A 24,842-nucleotide genomic window follows, 5' to 3' on the forward strand; every position below is an offset into this window, starting at 1 on the left:
GAGAAGATGAGCATTGCTGGATCTGCCACGAGTGTCCCTTCTGCTTCTAAGAATATGTCCTAAGTAGGATGTGAACACTGCTGGCCCTTCCTCATTGCACGTGCTTCAGTTCTTGCACATTTCAGGATGTCTGTCAGTGACTACGAGGAAATTCTCAAGTACTAGGAATTCCATGAAACAGTTGGAACGGGTAAGTGTCATCTTTGTACAGAAACAGCACGCCTAACAGTCTGTCTCACCACTCTAGAATTAATCTGAGAATAGATTAACAGCTCTTGTCAGTTCTCTAAGTCAGGTTTCATTTGTATAAATTTGAAATTCGTTTTTTAAACCAGTTGGAAATTGTAATGTTATATTAGAGAAGAATTCACACTCAACTTTAAGCATCTGTGTTTTGATTTGTAGCTGGTTTTGCCAAGGTAAAACTCGGGCGGCATCTTCTTACTGGTGAAAAAGTTGCACTAAAAATCATGGAGAAAGTTACTGTAGGGGTAAGCCAAAAGGCATTTAAATATGAGAATATCTTCTGTTGGAGTTGTGGAGTTCTCAAGAACACGGGGGCAGGTGGGATGGTACATACGAATGCAGCCTACTGGTCCCATTGCCTTTTGAAAGATGCTGTAGAGCTGGAAAAAGTTTAACAGAGCACCACAAATCTTGTTGCTGGTTGTTCAGAGGGCAGAATTCTCTGGCTTTAAAATGGAGGAAGTTATTACATCATTACATTACATTACATTATTGTTACATTATTACAGCAACTTTACCAAAATGCCAATGAAAATGCTGAATGTTTTACTTTTCATTTTTCACAGCTCTGTTTCAGAATTTCTATGGGAGTGATGTCAGTCATTGCTGAGTTGATGTTGAATTGTGTACTGTCCCATATGTGCTTGTTCTGTTCCACAGCAGTCAGATGTGGTACCTGGTATGTCACAGTAGTTAGCGATTTCATCGCTTGCTTTTATGGTCTCTTAAGGATGACTTGCCTCATGCTAAAACAGAAATTGATGCCATGAAGAACTGAAGTCATCAACATGTTTGCCCATTGGATCACGTAAGAGAGACATCAAAGAAATATTTATAGTCATAGAGGTAAGAAATAGTTTCTGCTTTCTGTGCTGTCTTTCTTACTTATCTTTCTCTGATACTCTCTAAATGCATTTTCAGATAACCTTATCTTACAGGGAAGCTGTTTGATTGCATTGTTTCTAAGGACCGCCTTTTGGAAGAGGAAGCTCCAGTCTTTTTTTGACAGACTGTTTCAGCAATTGCTTCTGTTCACAGTCAGGGTTATGCCCAGAGACCTCAAACCAGTGAGCCTGAACTGCAGTCAGTCTTCCATAAATAATAATGAATGTGTTTTTATTTTTCTGTTGGCAGAGAGAGTTACAGTACTCCACTCCATTCCAGTGGACTGCAGGAGAGAACTGAAGGGGGGAGAAGTAACACAAAGTAGAACTCATGGGTTGAGATAGAATTATGTACTGAGATAGAGAAAAGGATAATAGTTATGATGAATGCAAAAGCAATTGCTCACCACCTACCAATCAGTGTCCAGTTAGCCTCCTAGTAGTGGAAGAGATTTACATGAAGTTATACCCCCTTCAAAACTCCTTCCACAATATGTCATATAGTATGGAATATCCTTTGGCCAGTTTAAGTCAGCTGTCCTAGTTCTGTTCCTTCTCACTTCCTTGGGCTCTCAGCTGAGATTGACTGTGGCTCTGTACAACGCTGCCTGGCAGCAACTGTAAGCATCACTGCGCTATCTCCATTGTTTCTCTAGAATGAAAACGTAGTATTATATCAGACACTGAAGAAGATAATTCAGTCCCAGCTGAAACTCAGACAATAACTTGTGCTTAGGATTCTTTCCCTACAGGAAATGTTAGATATTTATTGCTATGTGGTACTGTGTTCTGTAGCTGAGCTGGATTTTGTTATCCTTGAAGAAGTATCTTCCTCTGAAAGGGGAGTAAAACATGATGCTCCTAATGAGTGGAGCAGAGACACAGATCTGATCTGAGTGTTGGTTTCACATTTTTGTGATGCTCTTTGCTGCAGTTTGTATCTCGAGAGAAGCCCTTGTGGTGTCAGTCTGTTGTGTAACCTGCTCTAGTTTTGTGCCTCAAGGAAGAGTGATCCTTTAAACAAATGGTGGCTGTACAGAGGGTATGGGGTGAGATGCATTCCTCTGGCCCCATCCAATGGATTTTCTGTCACAAAGATCATTCTCCCCAGCTTCTCTTCTCTGAGTGGGAGCTTCAGCCCCCTGCACAGGCTGGAGGTCATCCATAGAACTTGCTTCAGAGTTTGTTTCAGGTTGTTATCCTTGTAATAGGAGCACAAGGGAGAGAAGCCCTTGTGGTGTCAGTCTGTTGTGTAACCTGCTCTAGTTTTGTGCCTCAAGGAAGAGTGATCCTTTAAACAAATGGTGGCTATACAGAGGGTATGGGGTGAGATGCATTCCTCTGGCCCCATCCAATGGATTTTCTGTCACTGAAGTCTTGAAGCACAGGTTAGGTACTGGAAGGCTTGAATATTTCCTCACCAATAGGTTAGAGCTTGGCATTTTGTAAGCTGCTGGTATCACTCAGTAAAGCAAATCATTACAGCACGAGCATTTTCCTAGGCATCTTATGAAATCCCTCTATCTAAGGAACCTTTCCCCTCTGAAAAATGAATCATTGTCTGTATGTTTTAGAAGCAACTGGCTTCCAGCTGAGAAGCTGATGGATTTATGGGCTTGGACAGGAACTGGGTGTGGAGGTGTCTTGTAGAGATTTGTGCCTGAACCTGCTGCTCTGGGAATCGTGAGACCAAGTTTCTCAAGAGCTTTTCCCACTCTCATCATCACTTTCTGCGAGGGATGAGGCTGCATGTTCTCTCTGGGTAATATGTTCAGTGCTTGGAAAGCTATTTCCTTCTATCTAGTCTGCTGTTTAGGTGTATGACTGTTTCCTGTCACAATCCCATCGTGACCTGCTGGCCAGAGCCTCAGTCAATCTTCATACGCACCCCCTCTCCCCACCCCGTAGGCATTGAGAAGCTGCCATGAGGTTCCTCTGCACCCTGAACAAACATCTTTCTCCCCAGCTTCTCTTCTCTGAGTGGGAGCTTCAGACCCCTGCACAGGCTGGATGTCATCCACAGAGTTTGTTTCAGGTTGTTATCCTTCCTGGCCAAAAACCAGATACAGTATTGTAGATGTGGTCCAGTGAGTGTTGAAGCAGGAATGACTTGTCCTGGTCTGGTTGTGCTGCTTTTTAATGCAGCTGATGATCTTGTTGTACTTCTTTTCTGTCAGAGCACACTGCTGGCTTGCATTCAGCCTGTGGTCTCTCACCACTTGTCCTCCTAGTCCCCAGGTCCTTTCCAACAGATACAAGCTAGTATTTCCCACCTGGGATATTGGAAGATGGGAACTTGCCAGCAGTCAGTGAAGATCTCTGAGACAGCGAGAGCGAGCGAGCTTTGAGTAGACTGGGAACCACTGTCCACAGCAGGAAATAAGAGAAGAGAAAAGATGTTTCCTTGGGCATTTGGGTGGAAATCATTCCTGACTGCTTTCTCATCCACCGGGAAAATCTGCTGATTGACAATTTGAAGCTGATAGACTTTGGACTCTGTGCAAAGCCAGAGGTAAGAGGATGTGTTAAATCAAATACAATGTGCCCCCAAGTAATGCATGTTTGACCACCGTATGCAACAGGGGCTTGTCCAAACAAACTCCTTAAAATCAAGCTGTTTCTGTGGCTGACATGTCATTGCATCTTGTTTGGATTGGCCTGAACTGTATGAGAGTGGTTAACAGATTGCTCAGAAGCACAGGTAGATAATTTTCTCTAGCTAGACTCCCTGTTTTCATAGTCTAAGCTGTAGATAATCTTGTAGGTATATCACCTGTCTTATGCAAGGGTCTGTAATAGGAGCATGGGATTGGTGTGCCTAAGGAACCCTCTAAGGAACTGCATGTAGGATGAGATTGTGGATAGAATAAAATGACTTTTGCAGGTGACGTACAAATCCTGTGATTGCATATGCTTGAACTGAATTGTTTCTTGATCTTCAAACTGATTTCCAGAATCCTTTATTAACATGTAAGATGGGTGCTGGTAAGAAAGAATGGGAAGACTGCCTTACTGATTCCAAGAGAATTACTTGTCCTCAAATGATTTTTCCTGGCCAAAGTTAGAGCCTCTCACAGGTAATCGAGACCAACAGGCTGTTGTTGCACAATCAACAGGCACAATCTAGATGATCAGCCGAGGAAAATAAAGCATCATGCCAAGGGTACTAGATAAGTGAGCAGCTTGAGATCTGCACATTTATGTGATACTCATGGTCTTAGACAATATTTGTTTAGTGAGGTCGCATTGAATGAAAACAAAATCTAAGATTAATGAAAATATACAAAGGAGAAGAAGCCTCTGAGGCTTCTGAAGTGTTATGACCAGAAGACATAAACTCTGTTTTTGAAAGAGCAATTTGCTCTGTTAATTATCCATCATTTTTGTGCAGTCTGTTTTGTCAGACTTGTCTTTAGCTTCCAAGTTGTATGTGAAGACTTGTTTGCACTGTAATGCACAATGTACGAAAAATTGAGAGATGAAAATGTGAAGAGTTTTTCTATCTTTGATTTCATGTCTGGAATTTTGGAACCCACTACTTGCAGTTGTTAATCTGTCCAAACTGGTCTGGTTTGCAATGCCCTCATACTTCTTGAAAAGCTCTGCTGTTAAAGGCAGAACAATTCCTACAAGTGCCATGGCCCCACTGTTGTTCTAATTCTTGTTTCTTTGTTTTCCACACGCTGCTTTTCAAGCCTCCTTTTTCTTTACAGTCCAAGTGAGAATTGCACTGTGAGGTGTCTGAACCTTGTTGTGCCTCTACATAAAGAGAACAGCAGCAAAGCCTGACAGGTGACTGTGCTGACAGCTCTCGTAGCCAGTAACACGTAACTGTGCTAAATCCCTTGTGATGGCTTTGATTTAATTTTTGCCAGTGAAATCCTTGTAAAAGGAACTGCAGCAGTGTGATGAGCTAAGGTGAAGATGCTGGTTTTAGCAGTGCTCTAAGCTGAGTGGAAGGGCAATTGAATGAGGGTTATATGCTTTCTGTGGACAATAAGGTTGTGGTGCTGTTGGGGTGGGTCCAGAGGAGGGGCCACTGTGATGATCAGAGGGTTGGAGCAGCTCTCCTATGAGGAAAGGCTGGATTGTGGCTCTGGGCAGCCTGGTCTGGTGGTTGGCGACCCTGCACATAGCAGGGGGTTGGAACTGGATGATCTTTGAGATCCTTTTCAACCCAGGCCATTCTATGGCTGTACAGTTCCATACTGGAACAAATATAAAATGCTAACTATGTAAAACATGGAGTCAAACCTGTGTGATTTGTCCACACCAGGAGGTGATTAGAAAACAATTTTTTAAGCTACAAAGCTGCTTGCATGAAAGGAAAAGAAAATAAAACTACAAGAAAAAGGGAAAACCTTTCTTCCTGAAAATAGGAAGAATAATGGACCTGAAATGAAATTTGGGTGAAGCTGCCTGATTTTATGAAGCTATTCCCATTATTTTCTTGGTGCTGTGTTTCCCAAATGAGTGGTTTCTGGCTGTGCTGCAGCACCAGTCTGCATGTGAACATCAGCTCTATTCACCATCTGGGAAGATTAGGACTTCCCTTCTCCCACCAGCACCACTGAATTACAGTTACTCAGTGGTTAAACAAAGGAATCCTGAAAGAAGGGTTTACAGCTGTCGTGTTATCTGAAGTGCTTGGGGCATTCTGATGCTATTAAGCTCTATGTATTAACAAGTTCAAAAAGAAAAGGTAGGCATCTGATTGTTGTGACAGTTTCTAAGTGATTTGGAAAGCTGTACCACCCAACCACTCCTTCTGTTTGATGGAGGTGACAAAGCTCAGTTTAATTTCTGACTGCTGTTTAAATCCTGAAGCTGGAGCTGGTTCCTGGAGCAGAAAAAGCTCGGAAGCTGTCCCTCCTACAAGCAGGCACCTCTGAGCAAAATATGACATCTCGATTTCTGATGGTAAGGTCAGGAGATCTGATTCCAGCGTCTAGCTTTCGGCTTCATGCTATGTTAGTGGGACCTTTGGCATCTAGCACTGACCAACAGCAACTGACAGGCTGGTAACAGTGCACCCCAAAACAGTTATGTGTCTATTTATGTTATGAGGGAAAATTGCATTGCATTGAGATTTCCTATTTTTACACTTTGCAGATCTAACTCGCTGCTGGAAGAATCCTGTACGCCTTGTTCACACCATTTTCAATGAGCTGGATGAGTTTGTTGTTGGCATTTTAATACCATTGACCAGGCAGGCAGTATGTATGGAGTATTTGGCTCTCTCTACAGTCATGAATGTTTGAGTATCTTCAACATGTGGCTCATTGCTTCCATTTCAGGCTGCCCAGAGAAGCTGTGGGTGCCTGTCCTTGGTGTTGAAGGCGAGGTTGGATGGGTGATGGGCAGCCTGAGCTGGTTAGTGGGCAGCCAGCCCATGGCAGGGTGTTTAGAACTTAATGATCTTGAAGGTTCCTTCCAACCCAAGCCCTCCCGTGATCCTATGATTCTGTGATTTCATTCAGGTTTATTAAGATGAGATGAGTTCTCCTAAATGCGCTGTTCTCCATATGATTATAATTGGAGTCTAGATGGATGACTTAAACCAGACTCCAAACTTTTTGATGGCCAAAATGAAATGAAATCAATCCTTTACTGTGTCAGTAGACTGTAACTAGAGCCCATCAGGTAACTCCCAGCCTCCTGCCTGTATCAGTGGCTGCACACAGTGAAAAAGTCTGATGGGATTTTAACCTCTAAAATGTTCCAAAGCAACCAGAGGGTGAATATATTCACTATGCAAATACCTGCAGGAATAAGCTTGTCATGTATGTCCTCAGGTAGCACAGTAGTTAATGGTGGGACTCAGTAGGTCATGCTGAAAGTTGAGTCTGCTGATCTTGAAGGTCTTTTCCAGCCTACATGACATTATGCTAATATTTCTGAATTTATTTCTTTTCAGCTCCCAGAAAACCTCCCACCCAGCCCCCAACTGACCCCGTGGTGAAAAATAAAACAGAAACGTCAGTGACGCTGGCATGGTCCCCTCCGAAGATGCAACGCCCCATTCCAATCGATGGCTACATTGTGGAACGCAAGAAACTAACTGGCTTCACGTGGGTGAGGTGCCACGAGTCTCATGTCCCCGTCCCAGAGTTCACGGTGAGCAATCTGTCTGAAGAGGCTGATGATCAGTTCCGAGTGTCTGCAGTCAATGCGCATGGACAGAGCCCGTCTCTGGATTTCCCAGGGAGCGTGCACCTTGGTAAGCACAAAAACCCCAATGGAAATGGGTCAGTGTGTGCTGAGCAGCAGTGTTGGTTCCTTAAAGATGTTTCCTTTGACTTTAAGGATAGTAGTGCATTAACACACCAAAGGCTTTCCTTTATTACTAGTTCTCCTGTCAACCTCCAGCTACCACTAAAGTGATACAAGTTCTGTTTCTGTGACAGAGACATGAATATCCTTATCTTTTGATATCACACATGTGCAAGAGGCAGAACTTTCTGTAACAGATCTTAAGCATAGAAGTTCTTCTTCCAGCACTCATGCAAAGGGAGAAGTAGAAATGTTCCTATGATTTAATCTTCCATCTCTAAATGAGATACCAGACTTGCATCTAAAGAGCATTAAGACATCCATGTTGTTCTTCCTCAGAACCAGTCCTGGCTGTGAAATCCCCCCTAACAACTGGTGAAGCTGTACCTGGAGGGGATGCCATGTTTACTACTGATCTTACAACAATGTGTTGCAGCACTTGGTACCTCAGTGGTAAAGTCTTACAGGAAAGCGAGACCTGCATCATCAAGAGAACCCAAACTACTCACAGCCTAATCATAAAGAACATCACCAAGAATGATGGTGGAGCAGAAGTGAAATTTGTTGCCGAAAATGTTGATGTCAGCAGCAAGATGAGAGTGAGAGGTGTTTGCTTTGATCCTTCTCCTTTCCTCTTACAGTCAAGGCATAGTTGCTGTGATCTGATGATTAGAACTGGGGCTGCAGGCATTCACTGCCTGTACCAAATACCTGAAAATGCATCCCATGGACTGATGTGAGTCCTGGTAATGACCTAAACATGATAGCACTGAGTGTAGGGTAAGCCAGTCTACCCAGCTGCTTGGTATCTGAACCAGATTGCTTCATGCCAGCTGATGAATGTCTGCAGTTCACAGCTCTTGGCCAGTGCATTCAGTCAGCAGGTTTACCACTGCATCACCATAGAGCAGTACTTTCAGCTCCAGGTTCAGACAGCCTTTCTGATTGCACTGGAATAGTTTAGAAGTAGGGGAGCAATCATTCCAATAATATCTCTATCAATCAGCTTTGCATGACAAAATAGAACAAATAAACATTCATGATGGGAGGACCTGTTTGTCATTGGGTGGAAACCTCTGCAGAAGCATGTTTAGAGCATTATTAATCAGTAGAAGGAGATGTTTGGTTGATTTTTACTTAGTAAATCCGGCAAGAAGACCAAATTAAATATCTTGAATTGCTCAGCAGTGACACAATGATGAGTGCAGGAACAGAAGGTGATACTTTTTCAGAGATCTTGCAGGAAACATTGACCACGTTAGCCTGATCTAAATTGAAATAACGAGGCCTTTGCTCCTGACAGGTGCTGCAGTGAGATTTACCAATAAGAGCAAAGATGTAGAAAAGATCTCCGCTCGGCTGCATGAGGAAGCCAAATTGCAGGCTGAGCTTTCAGACACAGGCGCTACTGTGGGGTGGATGAAGGATGGGAAGGAGCTCAAGGCCAGTGAAAATTATGAACTGCAAATTGTGGGGAAGAAACACACCCTGAAAATTCACAGCGTCTCAATGGATGATGCTGTAAGTTGTCAGTGCATGTGTGAGGGGGATAAAATGCTCTATCAGCTTTCAGTGAAAGGTATGTGACAGTCTGGGCTGTCCTCTTCCTGCCCAGGGCCAGCAGACTGCATTCACCTGACTCCCCGACAGTCCAGCTGTTGTCAGACAGCATCTGGGGTGTTTTCAGTGGCTGTTTTGACTTGAACTGGCCAATCTGCTTTGTAGAGCCATTTGATTTCTGTGTTCTGTCCTGTGATTCGTCCCTAAGATATAGAGGAAATCAAGGGAAAGATAGGAAAAAGAGCATCCCAGCCTTCCTGCTCTTCTCTCAGGTTGGCCACGAGAGATGATGTCAACAGCTCTTTTTGTAGCAGTGATCCCAAGTGTAGAAGAGACCTGTGACGAGTCACAGGGATGTTTACTTAGCTGTCATTCCATGGTGGGCTTTTTCTTACACAGATGTAGAGAGAAACTGAACTTTCCCACGCAGGTCTCTGTTTTGCTGCAGGGTGTAGGTCTGATCTCTGAGATCCACACGCTGGGCCTTGATTGCAATAAATGAGAGCCCTTTGTTTGCTCCAGTGGAAGACTTTCCATTTCTGCAGTACCCTCTGCAGATGACACAAATGCAAATGCACCTTCTTCCCAGCAACAATTGCCTTTTTTTTTTTTTTACACTGAGTATGCATGAGGCTCTTCATCATATTCTGCTGGCTTGTCACCCTTGTTGATCCATGGAGAGACGAGAAAGCCCTAGAGTAGTGTATGCACTTTGGCATTGGAGAGCTTACTTAATTGCTTCTTCTCAAAGAACAAACTCCAGAGAGGCATGGAGACAGCTCCAAAGAGAATTGAATAATGGGTATAAATTTAAGGAGAGCAGAACACCCTGCCAAGGCTTGTCAGCTAGTCTTAATTTTGCTTTTCTTCTCTTTCTTTGTCACGATAGCATAATATTTCATACTGGCAGTTCTGCCCACAGAATTAACTGGCACAGGCTGCCCGGGGAGGTGGTGGGATCCCTGGAGGTGTTCAGGACCAGTTCTTGGGACCAGTGCTTTTTTACATGGTTATCAGTGACACCAATGATGCAATGGAGTGCACCCTCTGCTGTTTGCTGAGTGGTGCGGCTGATGCAGTGGAAGGAAGGGATGCCATTCAGAGGGAGCTCAACTGAGAGGTTGGCCTAGGTGAATCTAATGAGGTGGAACACAGCAAAGTGCAAGTTTTGCACTTGGGCTGGAGGAATCCCAGGCATTTCTACAGCCTGGGAGGAGCAGTCCTTAAGAGAAGCCCCGCAGAGAAGGACCTGGGGGTCCTGGTGGATGAAAAACAGAACGTGAGCCATCAGCGTGCTCTTGCAGCTCAGAGAGCAAATGGTCCCCTGGGCTCCATCAGAAGAGGGGATGGCCAGCAGGGACAGGGAGGTGATTGATCTTCATGATCCTTGAGGTCCTTTCCAACCCGGGCCATTCTATGATTCTATGATTACACTCGCTGTCAGAAATAACGGCAGCTGTACAGAAGCTGGATATATTGTGGGACAGTTCTTGTAACCAGCTGATTTTAAGACCTTGCCCAAGTCGTGAGTCTTAATTGCATGTCAGAAGAAAACTGGGAAAGTGGTTATTGCTCATTCTTTTTCATTTGCTGATTCTTTCTTTAGGGATCCTTTTCCAAAGGAGATTCTGGTGCTGGAAGCAGTTGAAGAAAGAACCAAAGCAGCTCTTGCCAAGAGTGCTTGAAGTCCCTGTGGAGAGAAGCAAAGAACTTGGGCTTCCTCTGGGATGCTCCCCACCATGTCTCAGGAAGGAGACAACTGCTGTTCCACTTTCTGCTCTGTGTGTGGAAAGGTACGTCTGGGTTTCTTCTGCTTGTTTTTTCTTTCTTTTTCTGGCTTTGAAGGAGAAGGGGTGGAGCAAGGGGAGACCCACTGGTCATTAGTTACTTCAAGAACAGGATGGATTCTGCATTCACTGTGAAAAACCTGGGCTAGTAGCATGGGCATGTTTCAGGCTGGACTCATCTTTTGCTGCTTGGTTTCCTTTTGGCTACAGGGAGACAGCTGTCTAAAGGTGTGTTTTCAAACCCACTCTCCAAAACCATGTTTCACTGTTGCAGGTGGTTCAGTGTGCTCTTGCAGTGCAGATGCTGTAGTTTGCTGTAGAATCTGAATGGTTTCTGTTCCTAGGGAAGGACTGGGAGGAGGTAGTGAGAAGAGAATTCAATGCCTGAGGTGTATCTTAGTGAGAAATGTTGGCATGAGGTGCTGAAAGTCTTGAGCTGTCAAAGGCCAGTGATGCTCAGACTCCTTAACCTGCTGGAGCAGGGTGGAAGCAAGGAGTGGGCACTGCCGTCCCACAGGCTGCACTTGGTTCTGGTCTGCCAGGTCTGTGCTGGCCTGGATTTCTTCTGAGAAGTTTGTTGGAGCTGCTTGGAGTAGTGAAGGGTGGGGAAGAAGTGCTGCTCAAGAGCTAAGGCTCCGCTTGATCATTTTGGACGGATTTAACCATGGTATCTGAAGACATAGTTTCCATCAGAATGATCCCAGCATTGTGCAAGTGTCTCAGCTGAAGCCCCTGAGCAGATGTGTGAGAGCACCCGCCTCCTCCAGCTGAGCCATAGGAAAGCTGACTGTGCCCAGTAATTACAGCTTCTGCAGATTGAATGTGCTTCCAAGTGTATTCCTTAGTGATCAATCATGTCCCAGCACTCTGAGATTCCATCTCTGGCACAATCTGGAGCATCTCTGCAATCCTTGGGTGCCCATTCCCACCAGCATTTCTTCCTTTCTCTCTTTAGAATCAGTGTGGTGCAGTTCCCTGTGTTTGTGAGCAGCAGCCAGCAGGCTGCAAGAGATCCAATGGCAGCTTTCAGCACACAGAGGGATGTGATGGGGACAGACTGTCCTTAGTGCCATGCAGAAGGGAGTTTTTACTGTCCTCTCTCAAGAAGTATGAAAGAATAGAGTTTGAATGATACTTGTGAGCAGGTGCTGTGCTGTAGGGGATGTCAGGTAACCATTAATTTGGGGGTGCAGGAAGGAGCAGTGAAAGTGATGTATTAGTTTGTGTTTTGACTGTTGGAGTGCAGTTCCATTTTTGGGAGCAAAACTATGGGCTAAGATGGAAAACAGAAGGGAGAAGGCTGATACCTGGATAGTGGGCTGAGCTTTGGTGACTGCAGCCATCTGCAGTAGAAGTTAGAAGTTTTGCACAGTGGGGTTCAGAATGGGAGCTGATGATGAATGGGAGCTGCTCAAGGGACAGACTTCCACATACAAGTTCCAGTGCTTCAATGACTTTCTTGTAGCGAGGAGCCCAAAACTGAACATAAGACTTGAGGCACAGCCTCTCCAGTGTTGAGTCCAAGGGGATGATTACCTCTCTGCTCCTGCTGGCCACACTATTTCTTATACAGGCCAGGATGCCGTTGGCCTTCTTGGCCACCTGGGCACACTGTTGGCTCATGTTCAGCTGAGCATCGACCAACAGCCCCAGGTCCATTTCCTCTGCACAGTCCTGCAGCCACTCAGCCCCAGGCCTATAGCGCTGCATGGGGTTATTGTGGCCAAAGTGCAGGACCTGGCATTTGGCCTCACTGAACCTCATCCCATTCACCTCAGCCCAGTGAGGTTGATCCAGCTTATCTAGATCCCTCTGAAGGGGCCTCCCTTCCCTCAGGCAGATTGACACCAGCTCCCAGACAAAAGACAAAAAGAGAAGAAAGCAGAAATGAAGAAGGCTTCTCTGAGAGCTGCCCCTGCACCTGCAGAGGTGAGTCCTTGTTATGGACAGACACAGCTCTTGTTGTCAGGGCCTCCATCTGTCAGACATGAATGAGACTGTAAAATCCTGAGGGAAGTGGCGTCCTGTTTCTGCACTTGCTTTGTTTCTTTGCAGTGTTTGAAGTGTTACACAAAATGAAGGAGAAATCTCTAAAGCAGGTGGTCGGGATGCTGGCATGATGATGTTACTTATGTAATTAGTGCTATTATTTTGTAGTATGTTAGCAGTTTGCTAATAAACAAAAAACAAGGGGGGGTTGGAGGGGTCGGTAACAGAGGAAGGGGTCCTGGTAACAGAGGATGCTGAGAAGGCGGAAATACTGTATGCTTTCTTTGCTTCTGTCTTTAGTGAAAAGGCATTCCCTGAGGAATCCCAGAACCTGGAGGTTAATGAGAGAGTCTGGGGAATGGGAGATTTCCCTTTAGTCAGGGAAGAGGTGGTCCGTGAGTGCCTAGGAAACATTAAGGTCCATAAATCCATGGGACCTGATGGGGTGCATCCACGGGTGCTGAGAGAGCTGGTGGAGGTCATTGCTGAGCCGCTCTCTGTAGTCATTCAGAGGCCTTGGAAACTGGGGAGGTGTCTGAAGACTGGAGGATGACCAGTGTCACTCCGGTCTTTAAAAAATGGCAAGAAGGAGGACCCAGGTAACTATAGGCCAGTCAGCCTCACCTCTGTCCCAGGGAATGTGATGGAACAGCTTGTGCTGGATGCCATCTCCAGAGAACTGGGAGTAAAGCAGGTTATCAGGAGTACTCAGCATGGGTTCACCAAGGGGAGGTCGTGCTTGACCAACCTGGTGGCCTTTTATGAAGATGTCACTGGCTGGGTGGATAGGGGGAGAGTGGCAGATGTAGTCTACCTTGATTTCAGAAAGGCTTTTGATATTGTCCCCCATGACATCCTTATAACAAAGCTGAGGAAGCATGGAATAGATGAGTGTACAGTGAATTGGGTCAAGAACTGTCTGACTGGCAGAGTGCAGAGGGTTGTCGTTGGCGGTGCTGAGAGGGGATTTGATCCAGGTTTATAAATACCTGAGGTGTGGGGGCCATAGTGGCACGGCTGGTCTCTTTTCAGTAGTGCGTGGGGACAGGACTAGGGGTAATGGGGTGAAACTTCTGCATAGGAAGTTCCGCACGAATGTGTGCAAGAACCTCTTTACAGTGAGGGTGACGGAGCACTGGAACAGGCTTCCCAGGGAGGTGGTGGAGTCTCCTTCTCTGGAGATATTCAAGACACGCCTGGACACCTACCTGTGCAACGTGGTGTAGGGAACCTGCTTTGGCAGGGGGGTTGGACTCAATGATCTCTAGAGGTCCCTTCCAACCCCTACAATTCTGTGATTCTGTTGGAATGTGGGAATGCAAGAAAGAATATTCTGAGCAGTAGCTGTGGAGCGAGATAAATGGCATGAGAAAGCAAAGCTGAGAAGTAAGGAAGGCTCCAGAAGAGAAAACAAAGTCCAATAGGGCATATTTAGAGACAGGTGAAGAACCCTTGAGCGCACTGAGGAGTACTAGGGTGCCCTGGAATGTCTCTTGGGCTCCCTACAGCACACATACTTTCTCTGGGGCATGTCTGGATGTCTGTAGAGCTAATTGCGGGGCCCTGAGAAACCTCTGGGGCACATTAGGGGGCACTGGCTTCCATGTGAGTGTTCCCAGGTTCCCAGAAGTCAACAGGGAAGCCTTTGGAGACCCCTTGGGAAGACTCAGTGGGGCCCTAGAGTGATGTAGCAGCTTGTGTTGGTTGCATCTGCTTGGCAGGGAAGCGATTTCCGTGCTGGGAGCTGATTGACTGGGAGGTGATTCCCTTGGTTTAATTAATTTAATTACCTGGATTATAATTAAATAACACTGTTCAGCATTCAATCAAGATTATATTTTTCCAAAGTACTGCAGTCGTGCATCTGTAGCAGCTTTCCTAAAATATATCGAGTTTATTCAAAATTCCAGTGATGCTCCTAAAGCACTTGAAGTGCATTTGAGGTGGGGAGTGACAAAACAGCTCTGAGAGAATCATCATCAAATCAGAACATGGGAACGGTAACTAATAGCAGAGATTCTGATAAGAATATTTAAATTTTCAAATTGCCTTTTTCTAAAGTTGTATTTCACCAAGTTTCATCAATATGCACACTGAAGAGCTGACTTGCTATGTTTCTTTTTACAAAAAATCATGTGTTACAATTGAGAAAAGAAGGTATAGCATGTAACATCCTCCAAGTAAAGTGCAAAAAACATTTCTTCACAGTTCCAATTAATGTCTTATGTTTTGTTCAGACTCACTAAATGATGTATTTCAGGGTACATCACATGGGAATATAAGAAGATTATTCAGAACAGGAGCTGCAGAGCAAGATGAACAGCATGTGAAGGTAAGGCCGGGAACCAAGGACACAGCTTTTGTGTCACTCAGCCACCTGTGGCAGAGGTCAGGATTTCAGCAGGGATTTCTGCAGACGTTCCTTGAACACCCCCAGGGTGGGTGACTCCACCACCTCCCTGGGCAGTCCATTCCAGTGCCTGGCCACCCTTTCTGAGAAGTAATATTTCCTAATGTCCAGCCTGAACCTCTCCTGCCGCAGCTTGAAACCATTCCCTCTAGTTCTATCAGTAATGACACGAGAGAAGAGGCCGACCCCCAGCTCACTGCAACCTCCCTTCAGGAAGTTATAGAGAGCAATGAGGTCTCCCCTGAGCCACCTCTTCTCCAGGCTGGACATTCCCATCTCCTGCAGCCTCTCCTCATATGGCCCCATTGTGCTCCAGACCCCTCACCAGCTTTGTTGCCCTTCTTTGAACACGTTCCAATGCCTCAGTGTCTTTTTTGCAGTGAGGGGCACAAACTGGACACAGAATTCGAGTTGTGGCCTCACCAGTGCTGAGTACAGGGGGACAGTCACCTCTCTGCTCCTGCTGGCATCACTGTTTCTGATGCAAAATGTATGTAAGTGTCACATGTGTGACATCCTTTTTGATGGAGTTCTGTGACTGGAGTTCAATGGATTTGAGAGCTGACTTGAAGCCTGTGGGCATCACCCAGGAGTTGGGGTGAGAGGATGAGGCGTAGGAACAGGAACCTCTTTGGTCGTTATTAACTCCCAACTTTTTGGTCAGGAATCTCTGTGTGTTTCTTTATCATGTAAAGAACAGAGTCATTGTGCAGCTTGTGAATGAATTGATTCACGCCTGCTGATTGGTGCTGTTCTCTACAGGGAGCTGCAATGGAAATGGACACTTGTGGTCCACTGTCCAGCCCCCTCCCGTGTTGGATTTTCTGGGCTTTGAGACACGTCTTCCAGATGCACTTTGTGTTATTTCTGATGTGTGACCTGTTGAGCTCCAGCCCCAAATGAGGATTCAAGTACTACCACAGCAGTCCATTGGGACTGTAGTATTTCTTGCTAATCAGAATTCGTGTGCACCCGTGTCTTTCGTCTGCACAAAGGATCTTGTAATCATCTCTGTCTGTGTTTCTTTTAGACCCAGAGATGGAGCAGAGAGGAACACAGACTTGGGTGAATCTTCATTCAGGAGCAGGGACACGTCATGCTCATCTGAGGTGTCTGGCTGACAACAAGAGCAGAGAGGTAAGTTTCATAGGGTCGCGTGCCCATTTTATTTTATTTTTCATTCATGATGCATTGAGGCGTTCCCCAGACAAAGTGAGCATTTCTCAACTGGACTTTCTAGAAATGAGCTAGGCAGTGAAAATGGGTTTGAAGCATTCCTAAGAGCCCCGCAAGAGAATGCTGAGAGTTAATCTGGCACCCTCCTTTGGAAACGTCCGTTGTCTGTCAGCTCTTCAGCTGTGCCCTAACACCTCCCATTGCGCTGCCACACCAGGATAGAATTCCAAGCCCACACTGAGTCCTGGAATGTTGTGGTGCCGTGTTGGAATCAGATGTGACCACGTGGTCTTGGCTCCCCGCCTTGTGGGGGGTCATGGTGGACCAGGCTGTTGGCCGTTGGTGATGTCATAAGCGGCTGGAATGAGGGGAGGAGCGGTGCATTCTGTGTTCCTTTGTGGGTGAGCTAGTGGTCGGAGTGGTTGGTTGTCTTGTTGGTCTTGTGCCTTTAGTGCCGTTAGTGCTGTTAGTTAGTGTTGTTAGTGTTGTTAGTTAGTGTTGTTAGTTAGTGTTGTTAGTGTTGTTAGTTAGTGTTGTTAGTGTTGTTAGTTAGTGTTGTGTTGTTAGTTAGTGTTGTTAGTTAGTGCCTTTAGTTAGTACCTTTAGTTAGTGCCTTTAGTTAGTGCCTTTAGTTATTGCCTTTATTGCCTTTTTCTTCACACCGTCGTGTGCAGCAGCTTGTAGGTAAGTTGAGCTGGCGTGGGATGGATGGGTGGGCAGTGAGGTGTTGAGAACTGCTGGCTGTCGGAGCTCACAGCACCGTATTGCTTACTCTTGACCATCAGACGTAATTTTCCCCTGGTACACACGTTCCAAAGGGGGTATCAGTAAAGTTGGCACCTGTCCCGTGCTTCTTCCATTGTCTTTGCTCAGTAGTGGAAGCATTGTAAAGTTGCTGGGTGGACAGGCATCACGTAGCCTGAGACTCAGCATGTCTTGCAGCAAGCGGATGGGACGGTTGTGCTGTGTGTGTTATTCCATGGATGTCTTAGCCCTGCTCACTGACCTGCTCTTTCTCTCTCCTCTCCTCACCCTCCGCCCACTGCCTCGGTGCAGCTTTTGCTCTCATTCCATCTGAGCAAAGCGACAAGGAACTGCTGCAGATAGCTTGAAGTGATCTCACTGCCAGGTACGTGCCATGTTTTGTCCCCGCACATGGTTTTGCCGCAGGGTATGCGAGGGTAGTTCTGACGAATTGTACCCATACTGTGCTGTGTGAATACAGAAAACAGAAATGTGTTTCCGTTCTGTTCCAGCACGTCACAGCTGCTGTGATGGGCGTCGCGTGCATGGCCGGGGAGGAGAGTGGGGCTCCCCAGGACAGAAGATCTCCAGCGGAGCCCTACCAAGTTACGGAGGTGATGCCTCTGCATGCTGGTGAGTGAGGTTCTAAAGCGGGGTGGGCAGGGCTGGGGCAGCGAGTGCCCCCTGCTCCACACCAGGAACCCTTGTCACGGGCAGACTGTGCCAGGGGAGCGAGCCCAGGGCCGGAGAGGGCAGAGCTCCTTCTGCTCCCGCCTGCCTTTGGCCCCTCTATAGCACTGGTCTCTCTCCTTGCTCAGATGCTGAATTGCTGCCTCTGTCTGATGTGGAACAGGAGGCAGTGGACTTCATCCAAGCCAACACCATCAGCATGGAAATGGTAAGAGCAGCCATCTCCATCGTGGCTATACCTGCATCTCCAGACGGTCCCTCTGGCTCTGCCTTCAGGCTGCAGGAGGGCTGATGGCCGGGCAGAGCTGCTGCTGTCCTGCAGCTGTCCTGTGCTGCTCCACACCCCGCAACGCCTGGTCCCCCTGGCCATGGCTGTCCCCACTCACACTCCTCGGTCTCTGTGTGCTTGCCAGGATCTGGTGCAGAAGCTGCAGTTCCTCAATTCCATTTGTATACTGTGCAGCATGGCTGGACAGACGAGCCTCACACTGAGCCATGATATCTTCTGCTTGCTGAAAAATCAGTGCAAGAAGATTGAGGTGAGGGGACATGGCACCCAGGTAGCTGCACCCTGTGAGAAGGACAGGACAGGGGGAGAGGGAGGCAGGGAAATGATGCACAGACACCCAAGTGCCCCAGATGGGACTCCAGGTGCTGCTGAGAGCTCAGCAGTGGAGGTGGACAGCAGCACCAGTGTGCCAGTGTTTGTCAAGGGCCACTGGGGCGACTCAGGCCCTAGCGGCCGGTGGCAGGTTTGCTGTTGCTGGGTGCTGGCAGCTGCCAGGTGCCATCCTGATTGTGCTTTGCAGGTTCTGTTGCGTGAGGAGCCCATGGAGCAGCTGAGCACCGGCCTGAGATACTGCTGCATGAACACCATTGCTGCCTTGAGGTACCTGCCCAGCCCCTGCTTTTGCCAGCACATCCCCCAGGCACCATCCTGGTGGCCCTGATGCAGCTCCCCACTAAGTCTTGGCCCTCGCCCCAAAGCTGGTGACATCAGGACTGTCCTCTGACCCAGAGCAGCCCCGTAGGGGAGGAGGCACCTCCTGGCAGGGCTCCCCATCCCTCTCAGGGAGCCTTGCCCAGGGGAGGACCTGTTCCAGCCCTGCCTCAGCACCCAGGCACCGCTCCTAGCATCAGTGTCTCTCTAATTGCAGCACAGTTAATGCAGTTACAGAGGAAGAAATACTCCATCTCTTCAAGGTGTGCTGCAGCATCGTCTTCTATCTTCCTCCAGCCAGGGCCTTGAACATTTCCCTCTACAACCAGGTATGTACTGGGCAGTCTACTGTTGACCCCATGCCTCTGGGCTGCCGCTTGCATTACTTGTGTCCAGAGATCTATCAAGATGTTTGTGGGACAAGGTAGCAGCCTTGCTTGCCCTCACCCCTCTCACTCTTGCCTTGGGCTTGGCAAACACCCTGTGTTGTAGCCTGCTCTGAGTGCAGCAGCCTTGCAGGGTGCCCCTGTGCACAGATCTGTGGGTATCCTTCCTTGGCAGCCAGAGGGGTTCACAGCAGTCTACTGGGTATGAAAGGGAACCCTGAAAGACTTCCACAACCCACTGTTCTCTTTACAGACCCTGGAAGCTATGGACGACATGCTGCAGATTGTGCTAGATGTCTGTCCCATTGCCAGTGTCAAGAGTCGGCTGCAGGGAATCTTGGAGGTCTGTCTATTGTGAAGTTCTGCCCCCACAGCTCCCTTCTAGTAGTTTATCCCACTCCATGGAAACGGCACTGGCAGTAGTTGGAGCCAGCAAGGGACCCTGGCGGCAGTAGCCCCATGATGGGCTTGGCTTAAGCTCAGGGGAAGCCTGGATGGATGCTGTGATTCCAGCTAGGAGCTCAGCAGACCTGCAGTGGGCATCAGCAGCTCCCAGGCTAACCAGCAGCTCCTCTCCTCACAGGTGCTGCTGCCTTTCAGCATCTCCAAGACACAGGCTGTGTGTGAGAGGGCTTTGGGGCGCATCTGGAAGCTTAGTGGCTTCATGACCAGCAGTTTCTGGCAGCAGGTAAGGAGACATGAAAATTGTGTACTTGTGAGAAAAGCTGCGGCTCAGGTGTGAACCCTCAGAATGCTTTTGACATGAAGGGAGGGTCTTTATCCTTCCTTTTGCCTGTGCTCATCCTGCTCCAGATGCTATTCTCTCATTCTGTTTAACATGCCTTCCCTCCTTTTTTCCTTCTTACTGCAGCCCCTTGGAAAAAACCTTGCCCCTTCTCAGAGGACAGACATTGCCCTTGTAACCCTGGAGAAGATCATTGGGAACTATGGTTTTGATGAGAAGAAGTGGGCTGAGACTATGCTGGATGTGCTTCGGAGAAACCCTGGCACCTGGCTGATGGATGTAAGCAGAGTGAGGCAACCCTGCCCGCCACAGCTCTTGGGAACTGAAGCCATTTGAAGGCAGCAATGAGCTGTGGGAAGGGCAGTAATAACACAGCCTGGGAGGCAAATGGCTGCAGTCCAGTGGCAGCAGCAGTCTCCCTGTGTTCTCACAACAGGTGCCAGAGATTCTGGGATTCATCCACGCCAACCTGAAGATCCAGAGCACATCAGTTCAGCAGATCCTGCTCTCAGTGCTGGATATGCTGACCGTCCAGTTTCCCAGGGATGTGCTGAGGAGTGTGTTGACCGACCTCCCACAGAAGGACAGGTATCAGCCCAGACAGCCCCACACATTTGTTCCATGTGAAGAGCAGGGCTCAGAAATGGTCTGGCTGCCAGAGCCAAGGAAAGCTGCAGGACATCCCAAGGAGCAGGCCCTCCATCCCACTGTGCTTTCCAGTGCTGGTGGGCAGCTCAGGGCTGCAGCAGCCAATACCAACCATGGCAGCCCAGAGCCCCCCATCAGGCTCCTGCCTGAGCCATGGTGCTGTGGCTAAGGCAGCCCTGCTGACGCAGCATTGCTCTCTGTTTATAGCACTACCCTGGACATACTGAAGAGTGTGCTGACCCTGCTGGAAGCATCCAAGCGGATCTGGGATGAGCTCAGCAGTGTTCTACAGGACCAACAGCTGTGTGAGATATTGAGCATCAGCACAGAGGAGTTGGGCCTCCTTCGCTTGACTGTGAGTTACTGGACAATGCACCGTGCTCTCCTACAGAGCACTGGTAGCTCAGGCTGGGCTGTGTCTCCCTAGTGCCCTGCCTTGAGCTGCCAGAGCAGCCAGGAGCTGCAGGGTGCAGGATGTCCTGCTGCCTCTGCCTGCCTCTCACTGCTGTGTTGGTTTCAGGCGATGCCTCCCACTGAAGAGCTGGTGAAGGAGCTGTGTAAGCCAGCACTGCTCCAGAAGCTTCTGAATGTGGAAAGCCTGCCAGTGCTCTGGCTGGTGCTCAGATGTCTCGTGCTGCTGTCTGATAGACCTGAGACGGTGAGCAGGACCTTGTCAAACGAAGGCCTCATGTTGACAGCCTGGCGCTGGGGCAATGGGCAACACTGTGCCTTGGCATCTGTCCTCCTGATGGAAAGGAAATTGTGTGTTTTGTACAGGCAATTGAAATCCGGGCCCTGCTTCCAGGCGTCATGGAGAACCTGCTGTTTGCCAACACAGCCATTACTGTGAAGGTGCTGAATATTTTCAGGAATGCAATGCACCATCTGGGGAAGAGGCATGCCAGTCCGTTTGCTCTGGAGCTGGCTGAGAAGATCCTGCCTCTTTTTAATCACGTAAGTCTGTTGTGGGAGGCTGAGCTCTGCGGGTGGGTGCTTGACAGGAGCGTCTTCTCCTTTCTTTCCTTCTCTGGGCTCTCAGGAATGACATGTCCTGTGGGCTCTGTAGCACTGCTGGCCGTGTCCCTGCTAGTGCAGCTTGGTTGTTCTTGGTGATGTCAGGCCCCTGTGCTGGGGCTCAGCCTACACTCATGCTCACCATGGGCAGTGAGAGTGTGCTGCTGAGGTCTGAGGTCCTCCTGTTCTCCCTCAGGCATCATCTGAAGTGCGAGAAAGTTCCATCCGCCTCTTCATGGATGTGATGGATTCTGTGCTGTGGTCTCAGAAGGGAAGCATGAAGAAGATCGTGCGCAGGGCCCTGCACCCTCTGCTCTTTCACATGAGTGACGAGACCCTGAGCGTAGCACAGGTACGAATTTCAGAGCTGAGCAGTGTGCAGGCAGTGGTGTGCTGACAGTTCAGCTGTGATGTGCAATTGAGAGCAAGTTCAGCAAGCATTCAGACACTGGGATGTGTGTCTGTGTGTGTGGTGCCATGTCCCTGCATCTGTTGTTCTGCAGGCATCTGGGGAAGCCCTTGTGTCCTGTGCAAAGTTCCTGAAGTGGAAGGAGCTCAAGCAGCAGACCCAGCAGAAGAACACAGTGGGGATCATGAAGTGTTTGGTGAGGACAATCTCACAGCCCCCACCTTTTTGCTGGGGGAAAGGGGATGCTGGAGGAGGGGTTGCAGCAGCAGCTGTGGCTGCTCTGCAAGCCCCATGCTCTTGTTCTCTTCTTCAGCTGCAGCAGGACAGAAAGGGAGTGGAAGGGTACCTGCAGCAGAGCCTGCCATACCTGGAGGATTCTCAGGCCTCCTTGCGATGCGAGGCTGTCAGATTCATTGGTGAGCCCAACCCCTGCGTCCCTCTTTGGGCCCTGCCCTGGCAGGAAGGCACAGCCCTGAAGCCCCCAGGTACAGCCTGCCCATGCCGGTAGCCACAGTGGGTGCCTTGCTCAGGTCCCCCCTCAGGTGCCGTCCCTGCCTGCAGCATGGAAGGGGAAGCAGCTGGGCTGGCGGGGTTGGGGTCTGAGCTTCTGGCAGCATGTTGGGGAGTGGGTGTCTGACAGAGCTCTTTCCCTAGGGCTGATTGGGAAGCACGCCAGGGAGCAGAGTGAGGAGATGCTGAATGAACTCTGCAGTGGTGAGTGAGGGCAGTGCTGTGTGTGTTGGGGCTGGGGACAGAGCTGGGCAGCATGCAGCTGTGCTTTGCCCTGCTGCAAGGAAATGCTGCAGGGGCAGAGGAGCATTCATGGCAGTCCTGAGCAGTGTCTTCCACTGACCCGTCAGTCTCCCGTGCTCCTCCTGGCCAGGAAAAGCAAGGAGTGGGGCTGGCAAGGCCCAGAGTGGAAGCTGGTGGCTCTCTGTAGACTGGGGGTCCCATCTCTGCTCTGTTTCCTTCTGTTGCAGCCCTTCAGCCTTTGGAAGATGACCCCCATCTGACAGTCTGTTCTATGGCATCTGAGACCATCCAGAAGCTGAGACACCAAAGGCAGAAGGCGGCACCAGCACGGAGAAGGCTCCCAGCACTTTTCCGCTGGTCCTGCATAGCCTTCTGAGGGATAATTCTTGTTCATTAACGTTGCTAGGACACCTGTACAGCAACGTTGCTGGGACATGTGTTCCTGTCACGCAAGACAGACCCCCTGAACAACAGCGGGAGCCTTGGAGCACAGACATCTTGGAAGAAAGAACAGGAACCAAGCTGGTTAGAACTGGGTCTGTAGTTAGCGATTAATTAAATTGAAAAGCACAATTGAAAGCCTTTGGAAGGAAGATCTGGAGAATATGACCACTAGAGAGCAGCACGTATGCACACAGATGCAGAACTGATCATAATTACACTGACTAAATTGTAACTCCTCATATGAGTTCTTGGAACTTAAACAAGCAAGCAGAAAAGTTGTGGTTTATTCTAGCTTTTGCAAAGCCGGAATGCTGGGCAGCAAAGCTCCTGCTTGCTTATAGTGCTGTGTGCCTGGACATAAGTGTCATGTGGAAAAAGACAAAGAAACACATTTTCTTTGCCTATGTCTTGGAGAGCCAGGAATCCAGAATTCAAGATCTTTGCTTTTGAGTTTGCAATTCAAAACCGGATTAGAAAGGATTCTGCAAACTTTCTTTGATGACATTAGACTCTTCATTAACAACAATACTGTTTCTAATACTACTAATAACAGCAACACAACAACAAAATAATGGAAGATGAAGGAAGACATGGGGACAAGAGTCACTGGAGGAAATTTCTCCTTTGAACTGAATTGGTGTTAGTGTCCCCGTGCACAAGAACCAAGGAGAGAGCAAGCATGTTTTGTACTCTTCAGAATGCAGTGTGGTTCATCTTATTGTCATCCAAATGAGACCGGGATTTCACTGCATTGTTGGAAATGGGAAAACAGTGCCAAAGTTGCATGTTTTGAAGCGGAAAAATAGTAATTTTAAAAACCCACAGCAATAGAGTAGAGAAGATCACCAGCAAAGCCTGTATCACTTGACCTCAGAGTAAAAGCAACAGTCAACCAAAGAAGCGGATGCTGATCCATTTCATGCACTTTTGTAAGGATGTGAAAGCGAGCAGACTTACCTGAAGGTGGTGTAACGTTAGTGGTAAACATCACCAAGCTCCCTCCAAAAGTGGACTTGACCTTTTGTCTCTGCGACCATCTGCGTACAGAGGGAGCTACTGGAGAGCTGTGCTCGGATCCTTCAGTTTTCATGTCTCTTACCATCTCTCTTCCAGGAGATCTTGCGAAGAAAGGCTTTTCCTGTGAGGATGAAACACAGATAGGAAATGTTACATCTAGTTTTGCTGTGGGAGTTTACCTCTGTGTGTGACACATTCATTCTTCTGACAGCTGCTAACACTCAGTTTATTAATAAAAATCATACCTTTATTACTTTGTGCCTTGCAGATTAATCTGAATGTAAGAAAATTGGGTTGACTTTGTTTGCTTCGCTCAACACTGGCCACATCAAGATAACAAAGGACATTGTTTTCAAGAATAATTGCAGCTATCTTCCAGTTGGCTTGTGCTTCTGTGTTTCTGAGAAACACCATCTAGCAATTTCTTTTTCTTCTTTTTTTGCACGAGTCCTGGATGCTGGTGTGTGTTGTGCTCTGTTGTTTGCTGACCAGCAGGTGAGAGGACTGTGTTTTGTGTTGGGTGTTGAGTTTTGTCTATCTCAGGGGCCATCCAATTGGATCCATCCTCTTTTTGCAGTGTTTAGGGACAGTTAATTTGCTGTTGCCTGGAGCTATGTGTGAAGTGCAGGACTAGAAGCTGTGATCGCTGAATCTCCTTGGATGAGCCCCAGCTCAGGTTCTCTCACACCAACCAAGAACATTTTTGCCAGCCCTGTTGTATTGCTGC

At 47.9% G+C, this 24,842-nt stretch overlaps 1 protein-coding gene and 2 long non-coding RNA genes across 4 annotated transcripts; all 3 read left to right on the forward strand.

Annotated features, from left to right (window-relative positions):
* Positions 1 to 999: 999 nt before the first annotated feature.
* On the forward strand, positions 1,000 to 3,000 carry LOC146756132 (uncharacterized). The gene is made up of 2 exons (XR_014937622.1): positions 1,000 to 1,092; positions 2,705 to 3,000. It is a non-coding gene; the product is annotated as an uncharacterized LOC146756132 (long non-coding RNA).
* Positions 3,001 to 5,374: 2,374 nt separating this feature from the next.
* LOC146756133 (uncharacterized) lies at positions 5,375 to 8,006 on the forward strand. Its single transcript, XR_014937620.1, has 3 exons — positions 5,375 to 6,346; positions 7,048 to 7,350; positions 7,840 to 8,006. It is a non-coding gene; the product is annotated as an uncharacterized LOC146756133 (long non-coding RNA).
* An 8,154-nt stretch (positions 8,007 to 16,160) lies between these two features.
* On the forward strand, positions 16,161 to 24,365 carry LOC146756134 (uncharacterized). Of its 2 annotated transcripts, none has more exons than XM_085524847.1 (19): positions 16,161 to 16,286; positions 17,382 to 17,454; positions 17,582 to 17,702; positions 17,888 to 17,967; positions 18,173 to 18,298; positions 18,569 to 18,648; positions 18,917 to 19,028; positions 19,339 to 19,428; positions 19,669 to 19,773; positions 19,957 to 20,109; positions 20,267 to 20,418; positions 20,686 to 20,833; positions 20,999 to 21,136; positions 21,256 to 21,432; positions 21,689 to 21,844; positions 21,996 to 22,097; positions 22,215 to 22,317; positions 22,556 to 22,615; positions 22,882 to 24,365. In XM_085524847.1, exons 3-19 carry the CDS (start codon positions 17,600 to 17,602, stop codon positions 23,028 to 23,030), a joined length of 2,034 nt encoding a protein of 677 aa, XP_085380973.1. In that variant the 5' UTR covers positions 16,161 to 16,286; positions 17,382 to 17,454; positions 17,582 to 17,599; the 3' UTR covers positions 23,031 to 24,365. The 2 variants fall into 2 exon arrangements, with proteins under 2 accessions (XP_085380973.1, XP_085380972.1); XM_085524846.1 differs by lacking the exon at positions 16,161 to 16,286 and adding an exon at positions 16,731 to 17,009.
* Positions 24,366 to 24,842: the final 477 nt, after the last annotated feature.

Source organism: Coturnix japonica, chromosome 28, assembly GCF_054131305.1.
Source record: "Coturnix japonica strain WE chromosome 28, WE-NBRP24, whole genome shotgun sequence".
In the NCBI taxonomy this organism is placed as follows: Eukaryota; Metazoa; Chordata; class Aves; order Galliformes; family Phasianidae; genus Coturnix; species Coturnix japonica.